This window comes from Sinocyclocheilus rhinocerous, unplaced genomic scaffold (genome assembly GCF_001515625.1).
Source record: "Sinocyclocheilus rhinocerous isolate Xijiao unplaced genomic scaffold, SAMN03320098_v1.1 scaffold558, whole genome shotgun sequence".
In the NCBI taxonomy this organism is placed as follows: Eukaryota; Metazoa; Chordata; class Actinopteri; order Cypriniformes; family Cyprinidae; genus Sinocyclocheilus; species Sinocyclocheilus rhinocerous.
The window spans coordinates 497800-516512 of record NW_015634502.1 but is presented as its reverse complement, the minus strand read 5'-3'; the positions used below and the strand labels follow the sequence as shown (position 1 = coordinate 516512).

General features: G+C 37.0%; 3 protein-coding genes across 5 annotated transcripts in view; all 3 read left to right on the top strand.

Annotated features, from left to right (window-relative positions):
- LOC107745760 (glucose-induced degradation protein 8 homolog) overlaps positions 1-4277 on the top strand; it is an 8973-nt gene extending 4696 nt beyond the window's left edge. The window contains exons 4-5 of the mRNA XM_016559726.1: positions 1370-1567; positions 3937-4277. Coding sequence (XP_016415212.1) covers positions 1370-1567; positions 3937-4110 — 372 coding nt within the window. The 3' untranslated portion in view covers positions 4111-4277. The remainder of the gene's footprint in view (positions 1-1369; positions 1568-3936) is intronic.
- A 32-nt stretch (positions 4278-4309) lies between these two features.
- On the top strand, positions 4310-11233 carry LOC107745761 (solute carrier family 17 member 9-like). Its single transcript, XM_016559727.1, has 13 exons — positions 4310-5219; positions 6000-6197; positions 6282-6421; positions 7528-7627; positions 7826-7950; positions 8370-8466; positions 8712-8808; positions 9048-9136; positions 9488-9521; positions 9660-9775; positions 9933-9988; positions 10096-10125; positions 10931-11233. The coding sequence occupies exons 1-13, from the start codon at positions 5065-5067 to the stop codon at positions 11095-11097; spliced, it is 1404 nt and encodes a 467-aa protein (XP_016415213.1). The 5' UTR covers positions 4310-5064; the 3' UTR covers positions 11098-11233.
- Positions 11234-11683: 450 nt separating this feature from the next.
- On the top strand, positions 11684-17876 carry LOC107745759 (dnaJ homolog subfamily C member 5-like). 3 transcript variants are annotated; one of them, XM_016559725.1, is made up of 6 exons: positions 13283-13388; positions 13504-13606; positions 15018-15149; positions 16156-16369; positions 17233-17404; positions 17515-17876. In XM_016559725.1, the coding sequence occupies exons 3-6, from the start codon at positions 15040-15042 to the stop codon at positions 17625-17627; spliced, it is 609 nt and encodes a 202-aa protein (XP_016415211.1). In that variant the 5' UTR covers positions 13283-13388; positions 13504-13606; positions 15018-15039; the 3' UTR covers positions 17628-17876. The 3 variants fall into 3 exon arrangements, with proteins under 3 accessions (XP_016415209.1, XP_016415210.1, XP_016415211.1); XM_016559723.1 differs by lacking the exons at positions 13283-13388; positions 13504-13606 and adding an exon at positions 11684-11815; XM_016559724.1 differs by lacking the exons at positions 13283-13388; positions 13504-13606 and adding an exon at positions 11684-11815 and having other exon boundaries at positions 14992-15149.
- Positions 17877-18713: the final 837 nt, after the last annotated feature.

Below are 18713 nucleotides of genomic sequence, written 5' to 3'. Positions count from 1 at the left end.
TTTTTGTAGAAGCATTTTTTAAATTTGAACTAGCACCTCATGACTACACCACATTATGTACGAGAAGCTGCAAAAGACACAGACGCAAGTGGAATGTAGAAAACATGGTGTCATTAATTTTTAAGTAAATATAATGGGCGATATATTGCGTCACCAAAAATGATTGAGGTCATGTGCATATATTGCACGATAAGTCGATATATTGATTATTGTGACAGGCCTAACTGTTTTGTTGTGCTTTCTCAAAACCTGTCCCATTAAAATATTACATGTTAGGGAAGTAGGCGGTGAGACAGTGGTCTTTTGTGGTTGCTTGAACACATTTCACCACATGAGCATCTAAACTATGAAAGCAATCCGTTTTTAACTACCTCTGGAAGTGGTTGAAATTGGACAAGCTTGTTTTAGACCCTGTTTACACCTGTATTTAGTGTCATTCACTTGTGATTGGATCAGCAAAAATACATCTAAATAGCAGGTATAAACCAGGCCTAAAGGCTGATTTATACTTCTGCGTCGGACCTACGCCGTAGGCTATGCGTCAGTTTTCATTTATACTTCTGCGTCGTTGTCCGCGTCAACGTGCAGTACACATGCAAACCGCTAGTCTGCAGTGTCCACGGGCATGTTGCTGGTGTAACCCGCAGTACCACGGCAAAAGCCGAAGAAGAAGCGGCTCGTCGGAGAAGCATTATAGCCATGACGGCGGCAAATAAATATCAGATCATTAAATCATTATTTAAAACTACAAAAAGGAGACAACAATGGAACAGGAGATGATGGCATTCTTTCAGTTTGCACAAGGACTTGTACCACGGCAGATCAACATTGTTTGTTGCGGACAACTACTGATGTATAATGCTATGTAGTATAATAAATGATAAGACACTTGTTCTTTGCTTTGTTTTATTTTATATAAGAAGGTGTAACATTAAAATATATTAAAGTGCACATAAACACACACAAAACTCAAGTACATATGGAGGGAGGGGTTCTTGCAGACCAATCACAGCGCTTGCGGTCTGCGTAGAATTGACGCGCTGTTAGATTTTTGGAGAGGTGCACGTCAGGCTACGGCGTAGGCTACGGCGTAGGGTGTGCGTCTATGCGTAAGCTACGGCGTAGGTCCGACGCAGAAGTATAAATCAGCCTTTAGAGAGCGTTTTAGAGAGCCAGTGTAAACCATGACAGAATCCATGCATGTTGCGTTTATTTACAATGCACAAGCAAACATAGAAATGAAGGCCTCTTGTTCCACCCCAGATGACAAAAATTGAAAAGTACTGAAAAGAAAACAATCCTTATAGTAAAACTTGACCTGATCTTCACTGTGAAACTGTTGTTAACTTTTCTTTTTAAACTCTTGTAGCAGCAGCATCTGATTGAGCTCATTCGTCTGCGGGAGACTGAGGCAGCGCTGGAGTTTGCGCAGTCACAGCTGGCTGAACAGGGAGAGGAGAGCAGAGAATGTCTTACTGAGATGGAGCGAACCCTGGCACTGCTCGCCTTCGACAACCCTGAAGAATCGCCGTTTGGAGACCTGCTCAATATGATGCAGAGGCAGAAGGTATGTGTGTTTTTTTTGTGTAGGATATAATAGGGGTGAGCGATATGGAAAAAATATAATATGATTTTTTTTTCAGGAAAATCATGATTTTATCACTCGGCACATTTTTATATTTGCAAGTTGTCTGAGCAGTACAGCCAAACTAATTTCCCTATTTCAAAAACAAAGCCTTATAAGGTAACAGAATATAAAATAAAAAATAATGGCAGACATTAAGGCCAAAGTGGGCGAAGATAAAAATCTTTGTCATTATTTTATCTTTTTTATTAAAAAATAAGAACAAAGATATTTGATATGATAATGATACATTACAAATACACATAATATACAAATAAAACAAACAGTGCTTTATTGTTCAGGTAGAGTAGGTGTATTTAGCAGTAGCATTCAAGAAATTGAATGAACCAATATAAAAATTAAACACTATTTAAACTTCACTGTATAAATTATACATTGATTCTTATTAAAGCAACTATTAAAGTTCTTCAGACAAGAGTAGGGATGTAACGATTCACTCAACTCACGATTCGATTCACGATTCGATTTTCTCGCGATTTTTTTTAACAAAAAATGTTCCCCTCAGAGATACATTCATATAAACTCTTACTCCAATTGTATCGTGATTTGTTTGGCATCTCGACCGATTTGAATCGTCAAATATTTGAATCGATTTTCGACCGGCTTCTGGTTAGTCGTTACATCCCTAGTCAAGAGCATTGTGTGTTTTTTCTCTTTTTTTGTTTTGTTGTTTTATTAACATTAAAGGGATAATTCACCCAAAATTTTTAATTGTCATCATTTACTCGCTCTCAATTTGTTTGAAACATGAATGAGTTTCTTTCTTCTGTTGAACATTAAAGTTATTTTGAAGAATGTGGGTAACCAAACAGTTGCTGGTCCCCATTGACTTCCATGGTATTTTTTTTTCCTACTATCAAAGTCAAAGGGGACCAGCAACTGTTTGGTTACCCACATTCTTCAAAATATCTACTTTTGTGTTCAGCACAAGAATTGGGACAATATGAGAGTGAGTAAATAATGACAGAATTGTAATTTTTTGGTAAACTATCCCTTTAATGACAAGCGGCAGCATGGTTAGTACAATTAGTCGGCTGTCGCGTTAAGACCTGCACGCATCCGTTTTTCTCTCAACTGTTTACTTTCACTTTGGACATAACCAACTGTGTTTATATGTAAACCTTGTGTGTTTTTCACCTTTGTTTATATAGCGCTTTATACAATACATATTGTGTCAAAGCAGCTTTACAGTGTTAAACAGGAAAACCATGTGCTGATAATGCAAAAGGACAATAGAACAGTCAGTTTATCAGTTAAAGTCAGTTCATTGTTGATTCAGTGATGTCATGTTCCAGCTCAGTTCAGTTCTCTTCCACAGTATTAGCACAATCAGACGTGAAAGATAACTTTGTCCAGTAATAAGGCACTTTTTGATAGGCTTTGTAGAGTGTGCGCGCCTCAGGTGTATGCGCTCAGAAAAAACGCACGTCAGAACAGCACGCAAATTAAATGTTTAAAGGGGTGGTTGATTATGATTTCCCTTTTTTAACTTTAAGCCTCAAAAAAAGGCTGGTAGAGACTACAACGAGCTTCTTCCCGGGTTTGTGACATCACTAACCCTGATGTTTGCATAAACCCTGCCCCCGGGAACATGCAACTATCCGTAATGGTAAGGGGGTGTGACGTTTCTGGACATCGTGCACTATAGGCGGTTAGCGAATGACAACACACTGGGCCAGCTAACCAATCTGAGCCTAATTGCATAGTTTTGAGAGAGGGGCTTCATAGAACCAATAACTCAACAGACCGTTTTGACGAGAATGGAAACAGCGGCGTAGAATAAAGGTAAAATATGTGAAAATAATGTTACTTTTTTTTAATGAAGCATGAACACGTTACGCTGCATAAACACAAATCAAGCCTTCGAAAAAAGCTGATCAACCACCCCTTTAACCGGCAAGGCTTTAAAGCACATGAAAATAATGTAATTTTGTGATTGCAAATAAGTACAATGTCCCGTAAGTGTAACTCTAATGCTGAGTTAGTATTTGATATGAATGTATGTCGCGTTGTACATTATATTGAGACGAAGGCACCAAAACTGCAACTGATAGAATGTGCGCTGTAGCGCGATACAACGATATTTCTTCAAAAGCAGATTGTGGAGACATTTTAATCGTCCATGATCAAAAATCATCATATCGCACACCCCTAGTACATAACCATAATGACAAGTTAGTTTCCATGACAGTTGATTCTCCTTTTTATACAGTAGGGGGCATTATTGTACCTGTTGTGAATTCTGCACTTGTTCCTCCCTCCTTAATTCCGGGTTCTGTCTGCCTCTATAGGTGTGGAGCGAGGTGAACCAGGCTGTTCTAGACTATGAGAACAGGGAATCTACTCCAAAATTAGCAAAGCTGCTGAAGCTTTTACTGTGGGCTCAAAACGAACTGGACCAGAAAAAAGTGAAATACTCCAGAATGACAGACCTCAGCAAGGGCACGATTGAGGACCCCAAGTAGAGACTGTAATCCACATGGACACATTTGAATATGTTTGTCTTATTTATGAACAGTCAGTGACTGGATAGCAAATATAAATCTATATATGTTTTTTCTTGATGCCTCTATAAAAAGTAACTTAATCAACAGTATATGATTTATTTCAAAACTATACTGATTGAAACCCTTAAACCTACATTTTTACTTTAATCTACCATTTACTACGCTGGTAGCCTATTTTCTGAAGAACATGGAATATTCCTATGATACTGTTTTTGCTAATTTTCAGTCTGTCATATCATATGTGTTTTGTGATTTTATTCCAACCTCTTCACTGGTTTCACATACAGTACTATGTCCTCATGCTAGGCTGTTTTTAGGGAAATATCAGCTCCTAGATGGAAAGAAAAAGACTGATATAATATAACTAATCTTTATCATGGATCCAACAACTTCATTTTTTATTTATGAGAAGCTACAGATGCTGGTAATGTGGAGTAAACAATGTTGAGTTTTAGACCTTCATTATATAAGCTATTTTAATTACAAAACAAATATTGTCATTACAGACTTAAAGCCTTATGTTTTTGATTTTTGTCTCATTTTTGTTCACATTTTGTACTGCTTGTTTGGGATAAAGTTGATTTCACAGTAGGTTTTGTTTACTGGAGTTTTTTTTTTGTAAGGCTGCTTCTCCAGGTTTCATAGAGATCACAGAGATTTAATACAGAATGATGTTGCAAGATTACACGTTTTCCTACTGCGGCGTCACCAATTGTACAAAAATTGCTACATTCCTACCTATTAATCACCTTCAATCCTTAAAAATAAATGCAGACCAGGACGAGTTGCTCTTCAAACATTTAATGTAGGTGTGGCGGCGTGTAGGTGTGTTTCCGCCTCCTATTTGTTACTGCTCGCCCTATAAATGCAGTAGTAAACTTTCCTCTTCGGCACAGAACCGCCTCTCAGTGTATGGTTTTTACTCAGTTGGATTTCATGGCAGCTGAGCAAGAATCGGACCGCTTCAAACCACCTGTGGACTCTGTGAAAACACCTTTCGAAAATGTGTGTGATACGTCCGGGTTAAAGATAACGCAAATTAACGACAAGACAACAGTATGGCCAAGGTATGAGGAAACTAGTTTATTAAATGAGATTAAAAACATTGCTAAATGTCATAGTGTATTTGTGCATCAGTTTAATTTTCAGTTTTAACAATTAACAATAGTTTCTGTTGTGAACAACACCGGAATTAATCATTCTCCTATAATCAGCGGTAGTTGTCAATGGGCAGTGAAATTCACATCGCTGTCCTCCATCCACCTTTCTTTAGTTTCGCTTCCTGGCAATAGTGGCATAGAAATCGTCTACTTTGTATCTTCGTTCGTTGATAGTTATACATGCACACCATTGCACTGGTAATTGGTTACTGATGCCTCTGTGCGACTGTATTTACTGACCGTGTATTTACTGTCTCCTGACTGTAATCAAATTCTGAGGTTACAGAATGGCTGTTTTAAAACACTCTGCTCAGATACCATGGTACATGAATATAAGCATTCAACAGACAGTTTCGCTTCCTGGCAATAGATGCATATAAATCATCTACTTTGTCTCTGCAGTCCCCTGATAAGTTTTTGGTGGATGAGTCCTAACTTTAAAGAGAAATAAATAAATACATACATTTTGTTAATCAGATAGACTGGATGTTTTACAGGTCTTTTGAAAGCTTTGAATTTCAGAAATGACTGAAGATTTTGTATAAGTATCCCATGCCATCAATTGTATATCTTCCTGATTTATTTACCATTTGTAACTCATTGTCCGCAGAGTGAGGCACCTAAAATGTGCTGTGCTCTGGGCCACCAGATTGAACTGTTGTAATTGTAATGTCCCACCTGCTGCAGGCCACTGGCCCGGACATGGACCATGATGCTTCTGTTAGTCACATGTCTTCTCTACTGGTCACGGATGGCCATGCCAATCTGTGCTGTCACCATGGCAAAAGAATTTGGATGGAGCAAAACTGAGACTGGCATAGTGCTGGGTGCTTTTTTCTGGGGTTACTGTTTTACTCAGGTACTAGGTGGCCATGCCAGCGATAGGTGAGTGTTTTTGGGAAGCGCCCAGGTTGTAGATCAGTTATATAAAGTGGTAGACGCTGATGATGATGAACATTGTTTTTACAGGATAGGAGGAGAGAGAGTACTGCTGCTGTCCACCACCTCCTGGGCCGTGATGACAGCTATTACCCTGCTTCTGGCCAACATTGGACTCCGACCTCTTGTTACCATGACAATGACCAGGTTTCTACTGGGGGTAATGCAGGGTGAGAGCATTATGAGGGACAGTTGAGGAGTAAAGGGAGAAAACTGTAAAAAGAATGAGAGGAAATTAGACAGAAAATTTCTTTACCTCAAAAAGGGAACAGAAAAATGTAATAAAGAGTCTTAGAAATCTATCTACATGTTTGAACTAGAAATTTCCACCAGCAAGTCTGTGAAATTGGATGCTGGGGGGCATTGGCTGTAATTACCAGGGTGGGTCTAAGTTAGTTTGGTAGTTTAATCAGAATCGGCTCTCCCTGACTAATTTCAGTAGTACACATTTTTTACATTCACTTTTATTTTTTTCTGCCCATTATGGAAGCCTATTTGGTACATGATAATTATGACATCATAAATTGAAATCAAATTATGAAAAAAAGTTGAAAATGTGGCATAAAAGTCATAATGTCGTCATAAAAAGTGACATAGAAAGTCATAATTATTTTAAAATTATGACAAAAAATATAATTGTAAGCATGTATAATGTCAATTTCGACTGTATGTCATGAATACAAATTTTATATAAATTTTTATCAACTTTTTATCTCAATTATGACTTAGTATGTCATCATTTCAATTTTGATAATTTTGACTGGCATAATTTTGGCTTTCTGTGTCATAATGCTGACCTTAATGCATACCTGCCAGCCGATCAGAATCAAGAATTCCAACAGACTATGGAATAATATAATTGTAACTTTTTATCTTAATTATGACTTAGTATGTGATAATTTAATGTGATAATCTCTTTATGTTTCATAATTATAACATTAATCTGATAATTTTGACTTTTTATCTCATTGGGGGCAGTCGTGGCCTAATGGTTAGAGAGTCGCACTTGTAACCCAAAGGTCGCGTAATATGATTTATATCCTAATATTTACTTTTTATCGCATTATTATAGTATCTCATCATTGTGACTTAGTATTTTAGTACTTTTTTGTCATACTTATGATTTTTTTGTTACGAAAGCATTTTTTTTCTTATGTGGCAGAAATGGGTTTCCATGGCCCCTTAAAGGCAAAAAGTAATTCAAAGTGAGCATAATTTTTATTGTATATCACGGAGTAATTCTCAGAAGGACATGATTGTGAGTTTGTGTTTTTAGGGGTTCACTACCCTTCTCTTGTCAGTATCTGTGCTCAGCGTGTGGTGGAGGGAGAGAGAGGTTTTTTGATGAGCACACTGGCCTGTGGGTGCTACCTAGGGTACGAATAATACCCAGCTAAGAATAATACCAAGTTTTCCCAATCATTCTATTTTTATTCATATTTTTATTTATTTATTTGAAGTATGAAATAAAACTGATTCACTCTTTTATGCAAGCACCTCTGGAATTACATCCCTTAATGTAGTGTTCCACACTATTCATGATTTTGTAAGTGAGGTGTCTTTCTCTCTCTTAGGATGCTGCTGGTTGGAGGTGTGGGTTCCCTGATGATGGACTGGTTTGGATGGGGGAGTGTGTTTTATGGAGCTGGTCTCCTTGCTGTTTGCTGGACCTGTTGTGTATGGAAATGTCTTCTGCAAGGTACTTAAAATGTACTTATCTTTATGCGATCCTTTACATGTTTAATTGAAGTAGCATTGTTCTTGAGATTTTGTGCTCTTTCTTGATTGAGTGCTGTTTTATTGCTCTGAAGGCCAGTATTTGTATAATTAAGTCTCCTAGAGAAGTCGCAGTGAATCAGAAACAATCAGGGTTGGCTTCAGTATTTGTGTTTGCCATAGCAACTGTGTGGATAAAAGAATTGGATTTATTTATTATTTTTTTATTTTTATTTTTGCCAGTGTTATTTTACATCACCCCGTTTTTAAAAATCTGACTCACCATGCAGCACCACGGAATAAGAGATTCCTGTACTGAGGTCCCTGCTATATCTTAATCATCTCACACTGGTATTCAGAAATCGTGTTTATATCCCTACAGAGTTTGTTGGTTTGTCACAGGTCCAGTTTTCTCCCTCGACTCACTGTGGAGCCGTAGTTCTGCTTCTGAATCCTCCAGAATCAATTGGCTGTATCTCCTCAGAGAGCCTAGTGTCTGGTGAGGTTCAAAACATTTTCATGTCCCTCATTTTACTCTCTATTTTCACTCATTTCATCGTCATGTTTGGTTTTCCATTTTGAGTTTTGTCATTTTCCCTCACAATTTCCAATTTTTAGGACATTCATTCTCTTATAGAATGCATGTTGATTTTACAAACTCAAATAAACTTAAACCTTCAATCTTTTAAAAGATGTGTGAGTATTAATGCAGAGTTGCTTACTGCATGTGTGTGTGTGTTTTAGGGCTATGATCATTGCTCATCTCTGCTTTAGTAGCACGTATTACACCCTCATGTCATGGCTACCAACATTCTTCAAAGGCATGTTTCCTCATGCCAAGGTACCTCAGCCATCGCACATTAATTGACTTCAATGGTTATTTCTCTTGTTATTTGTTAATATGTTAGTTACAATGTCTAACTCTATATTAATAAATGAAATGTTCAATCATAAGATGGTGAATGAGTTTTTGTGCACTCAAACAGGCTAGAGGAAGTTCATGAGGTTTTGATGGGGTTTTTTTTCTGGTTGTTTGATGTTGTCATTTGTTAAAGCATTCTCTATTTTGTTTGATGACAGGATTGGGTGTTTAATGTGATCCCCTGGTTTGTGGCATTGCCCACTTCACTGTTTGGAGGCTCTATCTCTGATCATCTCATTAGGCAAGGTGAACAAATCCAACGCACTCTGATGGGAATTCATAACTATTTTGTTTTCGCGAATTGGTGGCTAATTTGTATGTATTTCTGCATTTAATTTGTACATTTTCATACAATCTGCTTATTCCACACTGACAATTAGGTTTAAGGATGGACCTTCTTGCTTACTTTTTCTAAAAAAAACAAACAAAAAATTTTTTCATACAAATCAAAACGTATGAATTCATACCAAATTGCCACCTCTAATTTCATTTCTCTTTGTCTTAACGTGGCAGTTACCCTGTAACCTTGATGTTTCTGTGAATAATCATAACAAAATATCTTGCCGTAAATAGTCACATTTATATCTTTATGTCAGGCTGCGGGGACAGCATCTGTAATGAAACTGATGCAGGTAACAAAACACAAGCTATTAACTTTACTCTGCCCTGATATTCTGTACAATTACATTAACATAAGAATTCATATAATGCATCAAAATATATAATCTGTATTGTGTTTGTGTGTGTCTGTTTGAAACATGCTTGTGTAGTTCTGTGCAATGGGATTAGCCAGTGTGTTCATCTTCCTTCTCTGTAAGACGGACAGCTTTATCCATGCGGTTGCTTGTGTGTCTCTGGCTGTTGGGCTGTCCACATTTAATAATAGGTTAGAATGAACTGTCATATCCAAAACATGATCTTACAGCATTGATTACCCTGTATACAGTCTATTAGATCTTTCATACTCAAATATAAATGTGTAGAAGATTTAGCCAATCAACAGAGCTAACATTATATAGAGAAACCTGTGTGTGTATTTTCAGTGGGGTGTCTGTGAATGTGCATGACCAGGCACCATCATGTGCAGGAGCCCTGTTTGGTGAGTCTACCTCTTGCTTGTAAAAATTAATTATTTAATTTTATTTTATTTTATTTCATTAAAACACAATAAGTATTGTTCTAAATATGTTGCTCTCTTTCTTGCAGGGGTTATGAACACATGTTCTGCTTTTACTGGTGGGTTTATAATCCTTTTTCTGTAATGTAACCAATTACATGTATGCAGACTACAGTCCACTGGACATTAATATACCTGTAGAAGGTGTATTTAAATAGTTTAGTCACAGTACTTTTTGATAGGTCAGTGTACACATTCTGAATTCTATTTGACAGTTAGAAAAATGTAAATAGTGAAGGTGATCTGTTTTTCATCTGAAAATGTTGACATAAAAGTAATCATTTTGACAAATTAAAACTCAAAACATAATTATAAATATATGACAAAATAATTATGACAATGATAACTGACTTTTCATTTCATAACTCGCTGTCAGACATATTGTCAATTTTGACTTTATATGACAATAATTTACTTTCATATCATAATTTAGACTTTATCTCATAATTATGATTTAGTATGTAATAGTTTTGACTTTTTCTTGTAATAATTTAGAATTTTATCTCATAATTACAACTCTTATCTTATAATCTGGACTTTTCATCACATAATTAATACGTAGTATGTCAGAAATTTGACTTTTTATCTTAGAAGTATGACTTACTCATTTCAAATGTTTGTCATAATTTACACTTGATCTCATAATTATAACTTTTATCTCATAACTTTAAAAGACTTAGTATGTCATAATTTAAACTTTTTCTCATAATTTAGACTATACTGCAAAATGTTATAAGTTCACATTCAAGTCCTGTGCAGTTACTTATATCTAACATCTCACCACATTTGTACTGTTTAATTCCTGTTTATATATTGCTCTTCTTCTTTCCCCATATCTTATTCTCTTTGTACTGTATTTCACAGGTTTGCTGTTGGTATACTTGTCTGGCTACATGATTGAGATCACAGGTTCCTGGGTGAATGTGTTCTCAATCCTGGCTCTGGTGAACATCATTGGTGTCACCGTATTCATAGCGCTGGGTGAAGCAAAGCGAGTTGATCAGCCTCAGATCATCTCAACATCATGTTGAAAACAAATTCTTCCTTTCAGACATATTGGGGTTTCTTTCATTTGTCATTTGTAACAAATGGATTGAAACTCCTCAAAACTTGTATTTTATATCATGTTTTAGAGTGTATATATTTATTAATTTAAATGTGTATTAGCAGGGCTGGTTGAAAATTATGTAATGAAACATGTTTTATGTTTTGTATAACAAATATTTATCTAAAATGTAAAGTATATGAAACAGTAGGACAATTGTCATTCAACTAATATGATTAGAATAATAAAACTGTCACAGTCTTAAGTGTTTCTGATCAGTGATCAATGAGCTCTTGTGTAGCCTCCAAATTATTAGATGCAAGTTCTTTCACTCACCAGAAGGTGGCGACAGAGGACGGAGCCGCATGAAAAATCACAAGTCAATATGAAACATAAAGGGTCATTACACACAGAAAATCTAAAATTAGATAATTACCATTCTTTAAACACACATAACATTAGGTAATATCCATATCCTCTCGATGACAGTGTAAGACCCTTTTCATCCAGTGAAACGGGCCTAGTTCTACAGGGGGTGATGCGCACGTCGTTGTGGTGATGTCACGGGTGGGCGGAGCCGAGCGATATCTGCTGCATCTGATACACTTACGTGATCGCGCGGTTCCCGGGGATGCAACCACAAATTTAACATCGGTTCCTTTAACGCACTGAAATTAAATCACGACGTCGGGGCCGACAAAACGGTAAGCGGTGCATGCGTTGAAACCACGGCAAAAAAAATGTGCCTGCTCTCCTGATTTATCCTGGGCTTGGGTGAATTGGTCTTATGTGGTGTAACGGGAGCGCGAGCTAACAGGCCAGAGAATATGGATGCTGGAGCGCAAAGCAAACCAAAGCACCGAGGCCCTTCCTGGTGATGCAGAAGCGAAGCAAGTCAGAGATTAACTGTAAAACCTTTCCTTCTGGTGAAGTAATCTACTGCAGTAACTGACACAGTAGATCGCAATCTGCATTTTGAAGGGCAGACAAAAATTTCCGTTTGTTGCTCAGATTCGCATCAGCAAAGCGCCCCTCCTCAACTTTATAATATGAATGAATGAATCATGTGTGTATTTTCTCTTGTTGACATATAGAGATAGAGACGTTGTAGTACGGACACACAGTGCGACATTTCGTGTTATAAAAACGAGCGCGCTTTCATGCAGACAGAATAGCGCAGTTGCGTGTCGATCTGTAAACGGTAGGGATGGGAATCGTGCAGCATTTACCCGGGGGTCCTGTTGCCAAGTAATAAAATTATTTAAGATTTCAATAGAACAGATATAGTCGTGTTTACACATTTTAATCACATTTCACAGACTTTTATGCAGTGGAATGATTTCACAGAATTAAATAAATGCAGTGGAATGATTGGCCCTAATAATTTTTTTAAATTGGTAACATATACAGTTGATTTATTTTATAGAATACTACTAAACAGCACGTTTCCGTTTGAACAACCAGTTATTCAGATGTAAGTTTCAGTCTTTCGTTTGAGAATCGCACTATACTGGTCTCGCTAGCCTATATGTTTTGGAGTGAGTGAATAAAAGAACCAACTCAAACGAGTCATTCGTCCAGGAATCGATTGAGTCGGTTCTTTAAAAGAATATAACAATGCGCGTTTACGAACAGCTAACGAAACTCTTCCTATAATTCCAGTTTACTGGCTTTGTTGCAAAAATCTTGTGAGCTGTCAACCCAGACACCATGTTGGGGATCATGGGTGGGTCTGTTTGAAAGTGTCATGGAACGACGTGAAGCTGAATGCAACCAAGCCATTTCTTCATCTCGAGAATCCTCACGATGCTTCTGGAAAATGTGCATCCATAACGTCCACACGTAACATTTGTAATACTAAGGATTTTTATCATAATTTTATCCTATATAGATGTTTATCATTAACGCTTACAGTGAACAGCGTATATGACATATAAAAACCCAAGTTCACAACAGAGTTTGGTGTTTACGGATCAATTATAAATGATGCACAATGCTACATTTAGATTTTTTCAAACTAACGTCACACACACAGATGCCCTAATATCTTCTTTGAGGAGTCTCACTCTCTTCCTCAGAAGCCCTGAATGCTAGTCTGAATTATTGGGGTCTGGCAGTGCTGAGTAAACAATCTGAGGTACTACAGTCAGCTGAGGAAAGCTTATTGTGGTGCACAAGATTGATTTGACAAACCCAGGCCTCTCCAGACATGATGAGACAAGCAAGCACATGGAGAGACAGATTAACACTTGCTTTATTCTACTGATATGAAACAGTGTAAGTCTTTGTATTTCATGTTCTCTGGTACACGATAGTACGACTGAAATCTGACTATATGGATTTGATTGATTCACAAGGTGACACTTGTAAAAATCTGTCATCACCCTGTTAGGTTGTGAATATGGCATCTGCTGGAAACTGAACCCTGTGATATCCTGTGGTATCGATTTCTCTTTCTGGGGATCAACACGAAAGAATCAGCCGATAGGAAAAGTGTGAGTCAGCTGGTGAATCATGAGTACTGCTTATATGATCACTAGAGAGTGCTAGTTATGTCATCATTACAGTAGTAAAGGATTTGTTGAAAATAACTATTAGTGTGCAGTCAGGCAAGTTGTCATTAGAAACATCTTTGTGATACTGTTCTTGTGTCAACAGCCCGAACATCATGCTATGACAGATAAACAGAAGCAGCATGATATTCATTGTTATTTGGGCCCTATAAAACCTTTATCCCGTCTTTAAAAGATCCAGCTGATCTGTTAAGTCTCTACGTTTAAGTATTGATCTGAAATCCAATTAAACTACTAATTATCTTGAGTGGTTTTAGAGTTTAAACCCCAAACTATAATCTGGAGAATATCGGACATGTTCTCGCTGCATGTCTGCTGTTCATCTGATAATGCGTTTTCTGTGTCCTCTGGGGTTTTAGAGGCAAATTTATAATCAGTACATATTTATCAACTCCAAGGGTTGATAAACGGTTGATAAACGTTGATGAGAGCAGAAACTGAATGAGATTTTGTTGGTTAGTTTTAATCAGAACAGCAAATTACTTGGAAGAGGAAAAGCTCACCGCTTTGGAATATCTGTTTTCTGCTCAAATCATAGATCTGTGAAATTCAGTTCAAGTTGTTTAAATGTTTACTTAAATGTTTTATGAAATAAAACCTTACTTCAGTTTGAGAGTATTCCAACTTTATCCAAATGTATTTTTTATATATATTAGATAATATTATAAATATAATGTTCAAAAAATAACTTAAAAGCATTTGATTTCATCCTAATTGCCACAGTGACATTCCAGATTTAACATTTTCAGCGTTGCCTTGTGTGAAAATGCCATTATCTGTGTTGAAGAGTAGACATGTTAGTTGTATAGTTGAAGCAGTCTGCTATCATTCATTACTGAGATTTGACAGCAGCATCTTAACTAAAGCAAAACTGCTCTCTAATATTTTGAACAAAGGACTTTTATGCAGTGCAAGGAGAGACTTTCTACATATGCCATGTCATCTGATTTCAATTAGACCCCAGATTGGCCAAACTACATGAAACACAACTGCAAGCCACACTGAATGTTAAATTAGTCACACTGTAGAATATGGATTATATAATAAACAAAGAGAACTTAAGTAAACTTATGGTGACTAAACCAAAGCCTGATAAAAAGAGAGAGTGCAAGAAAAGACTTTAGCAAATAATGAGGATCCATGATTACTTTTGATTTACAGTGATGAAGATTATGATGAAGGTCGTTTGTCATTAGCCCAGTGTCCTTGTTTGGAAATATTGCATCATGACGTTCCCTGTTGTTCAAATGAAATGCTTCAATATTCATGCTTTGTATTTTGAAGAGTTTTGTAATATTGCCATGCAGCATGTTGTGTGTTTGTGTGTGTTAAGATTGTTGAGGACCTGATTTGCCATGGCTGAGCAGCAGAGGCAGCGCACTCTCTCCACCTCTGGAGAATCACTCTATCATGTGCTCGGTGTCGACAAACTGGCCACTGTCGATGACATCAAGAAGTCATACAGGTGAGTCTGAGAAGCTCTGTCCTTTCCTCAGCATCCCTGTTCAGCGTTCTGCCTTGCTTCTTTTCACTTTTACTGGCTGGAGTCTTCATCAGATGTTTATAGGCTAAATGCAGCATACAGCAATGTGGAACCCTGCAGCTCAATAAAACTAAGTGCATTCAGGGGCTGTTTGCCATGCACAGTTTTAGCTATCCTAGGACTACACGAAAGTAATGGATCTCATTATGAAGTGTTTTTTAAAGCGATATCACAGTGTGAGATTTTCATGGTACAGTAACCTGGAAATATCACAGCATTGCTATCATTGTATTATGCATGAATGATATTTCATGACTCTCAATGCCAGTTTTATTTTTGGAATATTTTATATATTAAAAAAATATATATTAATAATATTGTGATGCTAAACACATTTTACTGTATATTTAAAAAATGTGATATTATTGAAAATATTAACTATGTACATTAAATTTAATTGCATTTAAAAAAATAGTTTTCATGATTTTTTATGATTTTTTTTTTTCAATTTAGTAAAAATTGCTTCACTAATAGAGAACAAAGATTAAATTGTTGTTCTCATTTATTTTATTTTTCAAATTTATTAGAAAATGTTTTTTTTGTTTTTTTGTGAGATTGACAGGTCTTTTGGGCTGCATCCACATCAGATATATTGATAGAAATAAAAACACTCCAGTATGCCTGGTTGGTTTGAGAGGTGTCCAAATTTGTGAAATCAGAAACCCATCTTCATATTTTTGTTTCAATGTTACACCAAATTAATAATTTGTTCACGATTAGTTTAGAATAGATATTGAAAAAAAAAAAAAGTAATTCTTATTTATTTTATTTTTTATTTTATTAGTATTATTTATTTTGCAACAGTCTATCAGAGTCCATTCCAATAGGATGTATTGATACAAATAATGAAAAAATAATAATAGTATGTCCAAATACCAAAATGTGACAGCATTTAATGTAGTTTATGTGCCCTTTTTATCTTTTAAAGGAAATTGGCATTGAAATATCACCCTGACAAGAATCCTGACAACCCTGAGGCAGTTGATAAGTTTAAAGAGATAAACAATGCCCATGCCATTCTTAACGACCCAACAAAGAGAAATATCTATGACAAGTATGGCTCTCTGGGACTTTATGTGGCTGAACAGTTTGGTGAAGAGAACGTCAACACTTACTTTGTCCTGTCCAGCTGGTGGGCCAAGGTAAGATTGTGTTTCTGGCTGGATTTATACGTTTTAATGTAAGGTTTGAGGTTTAAAATGATTTATTGCTGTGATGCAAAGCTGAATTTTCATTATACATTACTTCAGTGTCACACGATCCTTCAGAAATCATTCGAATATGCTGATTTGGTGTTGAAGAAATATTTCTTCTTATCAATGTTTAAAACAATTGTGCTGCTTAATATTTCTGTAAAAACTTTGATACATGTTTTTCAGGATTTATTGATGAATAGACAGTTCAAATAACAGCATTTATTTGAAATAGAAATGTCTTTACTGTCACTTTTTGTTGATCAATAATTAATGATTAATTAATGAATAATTAATGCATTCTTCCTAAATAAAAGTATAAATTTTTTCATAAAAGAAAAATAAATTCTTACTTACCCCTAACTTTTAGACAGTAATTTATTTTTTAAAGGTGGGGTACGTGATTTCTGGTAGCCAATGTTGATATTTAAAATCACCAAAACAAACACGCCCCTATCCCAAAAGGGTCTCGCCCCTATTTTGATAGTGCCGCCCCACCCGTACGCAACCCAGGCAACAATTAGTTCTGTGAAACAAAGCAAAACCAATGTTACACCGTGTCTACACCGGACGCCAGTGGCGCGGCGGGACAAAATACTATAGAACTCATTATAATCAGTCTCGGCTAATGTCCATCCTGTGCACTGAGCGCTCTCTCCTCCGCATCATGAGTAGACACGCCCCTTACTGCTCATTGGCTACAAGTTTGTTTTGCTATTCGGACAGATTCAGTTTTCTACAGCGTTTTTGAAAAAATGCATACCCCACCTTTAACTCTAATTTGTTGTGTTGCTCTCTGTCTCCCCCTACAGGCTCTGTTTATTTTCTGTGGCCTGGCTACAGGCTGCTACTTCTGCTGTTGCCTGTGCTGTTGTTGTAACTGCTGCTGTGGGAAGTGTAAACCGCGGCCACCTGAGGGACAGGAACAGGAATTCTATGTCTCCCCTGAAGACTTAGAGGCCCAACTGCAGTCCGATGAGAGAGGTTAGATGTGTGTTACATGCCCATAACATGCCACCTTTAAACAGCTATCCCTATTGTCCTCCGGATTCTTTATGTTTAAACCATTATGTCCTGTTAAAATCTTTCTGCAGAGGCAGGTGGAGGTGAGCCCATCGTGATGCAGCCCACGTCTGCCACAGAAACCACCCAGCTAACGTCTGACGGTTACCATACTACTTACCACACTGACACCGGCTTCAATTAAATGCCCCACTCTCTTCACCTCCACCCTGGGGATTGTCTCTCACCACTCTGCATCATCTCTCCAAGAGGAAAAAAAAAATGAATGGAAAGAATCCTTCAACTACAATTAAAAAAAGCCTGTTTTTGAGAGGAGGAAAGCCGAAAGCTGAATTCTTTAGCATATCCTGTCCCTTATTCACGCACCACTTCCATCACCCACACAAGAGTTGCTCACATTCGCCTCACCGTACCGTAGCTTATAAAACGAGCTTAAGAAAAAAGATTAAAAAAGATCCTGTCGTTGACCCTGATCTCTTTGTTGCCTTTGACCTCCGATCTTGCCTTCCGCTCGTTCCCTTGCTCCTCCAGCCAGATTTGCTCGTCGTCCTGTGGCATGCACTGTTCCTTGACTTCGTTTTTGGTATATTTATTGACATGAAATGTTTGTTCCCATTTATAAGTACTTGAGTGTGGTTTAAATTTGACTCTGTGAACTTGCCATAGGTGTTGGAAGACTAGTGCGACTGCGCTGAGAAACAGCAGGAATATATTGCATTTTTAAAATCTCAAATATTCTGTTCGCATACCTCACCAATATTCCTGGTTTACTGCAGAGTTTGAATCTTCCGTGTCCCTGTAGGCAATTTGTTCTGCTTTGTGTCATGAAATTGAGTTCAGTTTTGAAATTAACAGCAACATTCAACGTTAATTGGGTTCTTTGGATTGCTTTGCTTTGTTTATCCATAAGTAGTTCAGAGAGAGATAAAAATGATGCAATTTCTAATATTTCATTCCTTCCTAGTATTTTGCTCATTTACATCTGGGTGTTGGTGTTCCTGTCTTATTCTGAGAACCATTTGTAACAAGCTGAGCCAAACTTAGGACTCTTCTCTATATATGGAATGGATTTAACTGTCATGTCTGTGTAGTGTGTAGGTTGTTCGTTGATGTGCGATAACGTTGGGCTCTTGGCTTTGGTCTTAGTGTTAAGCTCAGTTTGGCCCAGTTGTGTCTCTTTTTTGAACACAATCTAACATAAACTCCCATAGTGTCATATCACAGTGAGTGTGTACTTAAGGTGGAAACTAACAAATGAGACATTTTTATA

What these genes read in the sequence shown, in the direction of transcription:
- LOC107745761 (XM_016559727.1), top strand. Translation starts at nt 5,065, where the DNA reads ATGGTTTTTACTCAGTTGGATTTCATGGCAGCTGAGCAAGAATCGGAC. An exon ending in TCTACTGGGGGTAATGCAGG is followed by an intron (nt 6,422 to 7,527) that starts GTGAGAGCATTA and finishes TTGTGTTTTTAG; the next exon opens with GGGTTCACTACCCTTCTCTT. An exon ending in GCATGTTTCCTCATGCCAAG is followed by an intron (nt 8,809 to 9,047) that starts GTACCTCAGCCA and finishes GTTTGATGACAG; the next exon opens with GATTGGGTGTTTAATGTGAT.
- LOC107745759 (XM_016559723.1), top strand. Translation starts at nt 15,040, where the DNA reads ATGGCTGAGCAGCAGAGGCAGCGCACTCTCTCCACCTCTGGAGAATCA. An exon ending in GACATCAAGAAGTCATACAG is followed by an intron (nt 15,150 to 16,155) that starts GTGAGTCTGAGA and finishes TATCTTTTAAAG; the next exon opens with GAAATTGGCATTGAAATATC. An exon ending in TGTCCAGCTGGTGGGCCAAG is followed by an intron (nt 16,370 to 17,232) that starts GTAAGATTGTGT and finishes CTCCCCCTACAG; the next exon opens with GCTCTGTTTATTTTCTGTGG.